Below are 7,846 nucleotides of genomic sequence, written 5' to 3'. Positions count from 1 at the left end.
ACCAGTTGAACTCAACCAGGAGCACAGCAAAACCAAGCATTACCAGCATGTGCTGGGTCTCATACTGCCTTTACAGCCTCAGCAAGTGCAGGCCACGCTTGAGGAGTTCTCCATGGTTTAAAGCCTCACCATTTGGAGTTAACTCAGGCTTCCTCCAGAGCTTAAGCACCCCTTTCCAGAGCATCAATCTACAGGCGTATTTACCTCCTGCTCTTTCAAACCGTGCAGTAGCAGGATGTTTGGCATACACATTACGACACTCAGCAACAAAGCCTGGCCTCAGCATTCACTCAATGCGAGGGGCACTCCACCAGTTTACCTTTTAATCTCTGCTATGTGGTATGTCACCATACCATACAGACTTGAAAAAGGAACAGAAAAAAACTCCASTGTTTCCTTCACCTTCAAGCAGACACCATGGTAAGTACAACATGCCATCCATTTCCTTTTCAAGACCATGGGCATGCTGCGTTACACCACACCAGGTCAATCTGTCCCTGCTTCAAGCATCAACTTTGTTACTACTGCCTGAGGAACACAGCTGTGCAGAGACAACTCATACTCGATATATACACAGAATCAGTCCCTTTAGTTAAAGGACGTTCTATGACATATCTGAACAGTCAGTATGAAATGAGTGTCACATGCTGTCATTCAGGCCCTATGTGAAAAATTTGCCTGAGCCAGTACTGCAATCTCTTGCCCAAGGTAATAYTTCCTGTGCTCATGCATCAGGGGGACACATGAAGATCTCACATAAGAGATGCAGGAAGGGCAGGAATGACAGAAGACAGTCAATTCAGGCAGGCACAGCAACACCTATTTTTCCTTTCATTTATCTTTTCAACCTTTACAAAGCTCCAAAGCCTGTAATACAACAAATTACAAATGGCATTTTTCTCTTCCAATTATTTTTAAATCAAGTAACTAGACAAGCTATTACTAAAAATGAGTCTCTTGTAGACAGTTATAGAAGGTTCTTCTTTTGAGTTTTATTTGTTTATAGCAACAGTAGCACATATTTCGACTTAGGTATTTTAGTGCAACAAGGAAATCCATTACCTCATTTAGCTTCAGCAAGGTGATCTATGTTTCTATATGCAATGGAACAGATTAAAGTGTCTCCCTTTGTTGCACAACAGTTTAAAGCTTCAAAACTCTAAGTAAATACCTCTCACAGAATTAAACAAGCAGACACTTTGCTTGATTATGAAATGCTTTTGCTGGATGAGTGAAGTGCTTTCTGCAGTAGAACAATTCATTTGAAAGCCACAGGCACTACTACAAGAGTGGTATCAGAGTAGAACTGATGACATTTTAGTAGTCTGTGCAAGAATTCCACTCTACTTTTTACAAGTTGCATATCTTGAAGACACATTCTCCCAGTTGATCACATTCCAGATGGCTTTCAAATAATCAGGTCGAACGTTTTTATATTGAAGATAATAAGCATGTTCCCATACGTCAATGCCTAGCAGAGGAATGAGACCTGTGAAAAAAAAGAGGATAAATTCTGTAAATGCATGAAAACACACTTTACATGTGAAGTTTTACATTGCATCCCCAAGCTGTACCCCATTTCTGAGTCTTAATCTGCAGGAAGACAAAGAGCTCTGCCGCACATGGGACCTTACTACAGTATTTCACAAAACTGTGCTTGCTCACACACACACACACACACACACACACACACACACACAAAACTCAGTTCAGGTAAACACATCCATAAATACTCTGGAACTACCTTGAAGGCACAGACAAAGTCGTTTTTAAAAAGTTTTTACCTTTTGCACAGTTATGCAAACACTTTCATGAAAAATTACACTTGCTATGTGTAATATGTCTAAAATTATCCTTGCTATGCCAGCTTGCYTCCAAGACTTTAATTACAAGATAGTAACTAAATGCTCAATTACTTCTTTATTTTTGTGGTAAAATACCCTTGTCACAAAATTTTAAATTGTAATTTTTTATAGGAGGAAGGGTGAAATTTACCTCCATCATGCTCTATGTCCCCATACTAAATCTACAATTTCTTTCCCCCCTACAGATAGGCAATACACAGACTGCTGACAATACATGAAATTCCTTGCCATTCATGACAAAGTCTACAGAACATGTTTTAAAGGTATCTGCAAAATTGTTTAGGCAAACTGACATTGCAGGACAATTCTCACTGGCCATGACCTCTTCCCTCTGTGAAGGGCATCCAGCCTGCCATTACCACTTCCACGTCTCTCTAAGCAAGTAAGAATATCTTGGAAAGAGATCACTRCCAGTACTGTACTTGCTTGTCCAGCTGTTAACATTTACCCACATCCCAGGCTAATTTGGTTGACACTCTTTACTCTCYGTCAATATAAAAGGAAGCTAATTCTAAGGCTCCCTTTTAAACCCAGCCTATATAAGAACAAAAGTTATAATGTTTATCTTCCCCTCTCCTGTTGTCTGGCCTGCGCTGACAGTGCTGGGAATAGTCCCTCTGCCAGAGGAAAAAAAACTCTGAAAGCAAGAAGTTTAATCTTGCTTAATACATGCAAATTACTCCAGTTACTCAAAAATCCAAGGAAGCCAAAGCTGTAATTATTGGCCAAGCAAGAAACACTTTCACAATATGGACCATCTATTTTCCCTGGACAAGAAAGACACTGAATCCTACTACTCTTCAGGTTTTAGGTCCTGCTCTACAAATGCTGCGCTAATAACTGTGTTTTCACTTCTCCTAGGAGGAACATTTGGTTTTCTGGATCTATTTATCCACCAATTTCTTCTCAGCATTATCCACACACCACATTTCAGATCTCATACACGTGCCTATTAAATCTAGAGAAGCAGAGGGAAAGAAACCTGACCTGTTGTTCCTTGCAAAGGGTCTTGATTCGCACAAGCTGCTATCTGTAGGCGTCCCTGCTCCTTGTTATAGCCAAGCCACCCCCAGCCTGATCCTTGAACACCAACGGATACAGCTGTCAGCTTCTCCTTGAATTTTGCAAAGGAACCAAAGTCACGCTTAATGGCTTCCATCAATTCTCCTTTAACAGAAAAAAACCACAAAAAGATCACAGGCATATAAAACTCAATCAAAACCTCTCAAGTTTATCACAACATTTGTGAGCTCTGTATTACAAGGTCTTTACCTTTCATTGCAGGTGACTTGTACCTAATCAGTACTCTATTTCTCCCAAGGGGATTCCTTCCTTTAGGCTTTAACTGCTAAACTATCCCTATTCAAACTGGAGCATAACTGAAGCCACCAGGCTGGGTGCGTCTGCAGCACATTTCTTCCCTTTATGTGAACCCAGTACATATGGCAATTTAATTAGCACAGCTTTTTACAACTATTTTCTCTAGTGAAGGTGGAAGGGATATATACAGAATACTCAGGTATTTCGCAGTATATTCATAATCAGCTCTAGAAATTAAAAATAGTTCATACAAGATTAGCTTCRTATATTCTTGGATTATATCCCAAAAACACCCCTGAATACCTCAGGATTTTGCTAATTGACACATAGAAAGGTGAATTAACCCTGAAAATAAAAATACTTTGGACTCTTTCAAAGAGTGAAAAGATCATTACTTCTACCTGTTAATTAAAACTGATGCAACAAACCACTGTAACAAGCACTAACCTTTAGGCTCCCCTCCYCCATTAGGAGAAAGGTTTGTCCAGAAGATGCTGTGATTGATATGACCCCCACCATTGAACTTCAGTGCAGGCTGAAGTGAYACCTGAGTTGTAACATCACCTAAGGACGCAGAAGACAAAAATACATAAATAAAACCATTTTCATCACCAYAGCAGGCAGTAAGTTTCTATTAGGCCTCCAGTGATCTCCAATATCTTTTTACTAGCATACAATTTACCAATTTAAAACATAAGGTTTGTACTGTTATCCATTTTTTAGACAGTCACAGACAAATTGTATTAAAGATTTCTTTGAMCTTTTCTTATGCTGTAATAAGTGATCTGCAATATTGCAACTGCAATCAGGCAGCCTGAACTACATACTCCTCAGGATCACTAGGAATGAGAGATGGCATTTGACCATGGACCTTAAAACAACAGTATTTGTGCTGCTGAACTTTGCATTAGGGAAAAAAAAAAAAAAAACCAAAGGAAAAGAGGTAAGCTGCCTTTAAGTTGCAGCAAAAGTATATTGGAATTTATTGTTACGGAGTCCACAGACAGGCAATTCATTAAACAAGGTAAGAAGTTCACAGGTGCTCCAGAGTAGTCAGCTCAACTTCTCAGCCAAGTCACTCTTTGTATGAGTGCATCCCAGGTCACATGACGGTCAGAGAAGAGCAGGGAAATCAATGGTAGGAACAAATTTCACTGAAAGTAAGTGTCAAGTTAATAATCTTCAATTAGCAAATCTGACACAATCTGATTAGCAGTCAGAACAGTTTATGTTGAAACAAAGCCCTGCACTGTCACAGAACTGCACATTCATCTTCAAATGAACTGAAAACATAATCCAACAGGACGGCTTTGAGTTTTCTGTGCAGATACAGATAGGTGAAGAATATGTTAAAGGTAACCTGAAGAGAATACTTTACTTTCTACAGCTGAGTAAGAGATATGAAGAATATGTTAAAGGTAACCTGAAGAGAATACTTTACTTTCTACAGCTGAGTAAGAGATATGAAGAATATGTTAAAGGTAACCTGAAGAGAATACTTTACTTTCTACAGCTGAGTAAGAGATATTTAGTTCTGCTATCTGGAAAAAACACTAGATAGTGATCACATGCACTATGTAACCCAACACTGATACACTGAAAGATTTTTGACCATGCTCAGTTTTAAGTACAAAAAAATAATGACAATATTGACAGAATGAGGTRGCAGTTCAGACTTTGCCCTGGTCTTAGAATTTTTTCTAATGAGGGTCAAAATACTGCACACAGTATACTGGGATGCCATTTAGGAAAAAGCAAACTAACTGCATAATCACACTACTTGTCTACTTTGGTGTGCATGACCACAACCATAAATAATCCATTTGGAAAATAATCCCTGCAGAATCCTTAAGAAAAATTAAATCTCTACCTCTAGGTAAAATGTTTCAACAGCAAGTGATGAGATGCTATCAAAAGCTCCTATTTAAAAAAAATAACTCAAAGGATCCACAACACTGCATATGTTTCTGATAACCAGAAATTCTGCCTCCACTAGTGGCTGAATCCTTTGTCAGTAAACAGCATCAGTAACAGCAGCAGCACCCACACTGTCTCTTTATAGCTCAGGTGCCCTTCCCAGTTGTATTTGCACTAATTGTATCTCCAGAATTCCCCTTTCCTGGATCTGCCACTGGCAGAACAAGACAGCAGGCAGTCTTGATCACCTGCTTCTTAAGCAAATCTTACTACTTCATTAATTCAGACTGTAAGGTTACTTTTAGGCTTACTTAGATCCCTGAAAATGCCCATTCCTATTCAAATACATTGGCAATTAATTATCAAGGGATACACAGTTCACATTTACTCAGATATTGGCAATTCTCACTTTCACCCAAGCCCAAGCAGTAAATTCCACTGTGAAGCCACCTGGTAAGCAGGCAGAAATGAGTCCATCCAGAAATCATTGCTTTGAGGTAAAGTGACACCTTTTAAGAAGATCAACACGAAAGAAAAACACCCCAGAAAATAATTTACCTTCTCAAAAAGATATACAYRTTATTTCATACACTTTCACCAGTCCAACTGAAAGACTTAAAGTTTAGAAAATACACACATATGTACACACATAATTGTGTTTTAGTGTAGCTTTGCTACAATAGCAAAGTTTTCAGAGAAGGCAGCACGGACCAAGTTTTGAGGTTGTAACAAAAAATTCCATGATGGCTTGCTGTATATTTTAGTGTCTCACATGGGCTTGTGACCCAGGTAACCCCTTAATCTAACCCAGTGATATAACTGACACCCAAATTCTGGTCCCTCCACTGCATGTTGCACACATCAACTGCACGTTTGTCTTACGTCCACTTGTAGGGAGCCGAGATTATTTACCAAGGCTAAGTGGAGCATCTAATAGGAAAACTATTAAGGCACACAAATTTCACTTCATCTAGCTCTGCTACTAACCTTCTACTGCAAAGTACTTGTTCAGCAAAACGACTGCAATTTCCTCCTGCCTCAGTCTTTGTTCAGTTCAAATTACTAATGTAGCATGGACTAAACTCACAACAATCACCAAATCTTCTAGTTTTACAGCACTACAGAAAACATGTACAGAATTCATGCTTTTTATTTACATTTGATTTCCAATCATTAGCACTACTAAAGTTACAATGAAAGATTTTTCCCTAACAATATTGCAATGACATAATTAAAAACTTTTCAAAGAACCTATTTCCCTTTCATTTTTTTGATTCTGTATTGTCTTTGCCAATAAGCTTCCATCTCACCTGCTGACTCTGGATATACAAACCTTTTGCAAGTGCCTCTTGGTATTTCTCCTCAGTCACGTTCAGATTGTTCACGTAGGTGGCATGATGCTTGCTGTGGTGCAGCTGCATGATCTCTGCATTAATATGAGGTTCCAGAGCAGCATAGTCATATGGCAAATCAGGGAGAGTGTGCTTTTGCCTAGAAACCAAGCACCCCAAYGGTGCTACCAACTTAGCACTGTTTCTAGAAGAGAAAAAACACAGAAGGAAGTAGTCTTATTCAATAAAACTTGGGCTTTAACAGTGAAASAGACTGAAACCACTGCTGTTTAGATCAGCTGCTCTAAGTACCTGAGTGATATCTTAGCCAAAGAGATCAAATTTCCATTTTTGAAGAGCTCAAAGCAAGCATACTCTGGAGCTTAGCAAGGATGAATTCACACAAAGGTCACAGGTACAAGGCTTTGCGGTGCAACGCTTCTGCTTCTCAAATCGAGACCCCATGCCACTRCAAAGATTCATGCACCCTCCCAAGTACACGGGGGAGGGAAAASCAGGGATAGCAATGAAAAATCTGACACTCAAAACTTCGCCTAATCTTTATTGATTAAAAATAGAAGCAAAGATGCCGCCAAAGCGTCCTTCCCTCGCTACCCCCAAAGTCCCTGTACTGGTAAACAAAAAAGCTATAAAACCTGCACTGTGGCCGGGTTCCTAGGACTGAATCTGCCCGGCATTAACACCGACATGTGCTTCCCTGTCCCCACAGGAGGYAGCGGGAACCCACCCAGGGCGTCACGGCCGTGATGCCCGCACAGACAGCACGCAGGCTTTGTTATCCTTCCCCATTTTAACACCTCGCGCTGGTCACACGACATGACAAGGGGCACGGCGAGAGGAGAGTCGCCTCGGTCAGTTCCCGAGGCCCTCCGCCCTATCTGTGGTGACCTTGACATAAGCCAGGGACACAAGGCGAGCAAAGCCCTCGGGACCCTGAAGAGGGGCCGAGCGCGGCGACCCCGGCCACCAAAGACGGGAGASTCTGACAGCACCATGTCAGGTCACCAGAGCCCCTCGGCGGAAGGCGCGGGCCGAACCTGGGAGGGTCAAGGACGACCGCCAGCAGCCCCCGCCCAGACCGGCGCGGACTCGGCGGGGCAGCCGGCAGCAGAGCGACGTCCCTGAGCGCGAAATGGCGGGGGGCAGACACCGAGGGGCGGGAAGACGACCCTCCCGCCGCGTCCTCCCCCACTCCTGCCCTCCCGGCCCCGGCCCGGCGGCGGAGRACGAGGGCGGTGCGGCCGCCGCTTCTGGGCACGGGGCTCTGCCCAAGCCTGCGCTAACCCCGCGGCCGCAAAGCGGCTCTCACCTGCCCGCGACGGCAAAGCGGCGCAACATGGCGGCGTCTGCAGCCGGGCGCGACTCCCAGCGCGCAGCCGCGGCCCGCCCGCC

General features: G+C 42.2%; 1 protein-coding gene across 1 annotated transcript; it reads right to left on the bottom strand.

Annotated features, from left to right (window-relative positions):
* Nucleotides 1–838: 838 nt before the first annotated feature.
* On the bottom strand, nt 839–7,846 carry SOD2 (superoxide dismutase 2). The gene is made up of 5 exons (XM_057364438.1): nt 7,764–7,846; nt 6,436–6,638; nt 3,633–3,749; nt 2,853–3,032; nt 839–1,489 (listed from the first exon to the last, which is right to left on the bottom strand). The coding sequence occupies exons 1-5, from the start codon at nt 7,790–7,792 to the stop codon at nt 1,344–1,346; spliced, it is 675 nt and encodes a 224-aa protein (XP_057220421.1). The 5' UTR covers nt 7,793–7,846; the 3' UTR covers nt 839–1,343.

Source organism: Malurus melanocephalus, unplaced genomic scaffold (genome assembly GCF_030028575.1).
Source record: "Malurus melanocephalus ecotype Western Australia unplaced genomic scaffold, MMel_1.1 scaffold_38, whole genome shotgun sequence".
Classification (NCBI taxonomy): domain Eukaryota; kingdom Metazoa; phylum Chordata; class Aves; order Passeriformes; family Maluridae; genus Malurus; species Malurus melanocephalus.
This window is presented reverse-complemented; position numbering and strand designations above follow the sequence as displayed.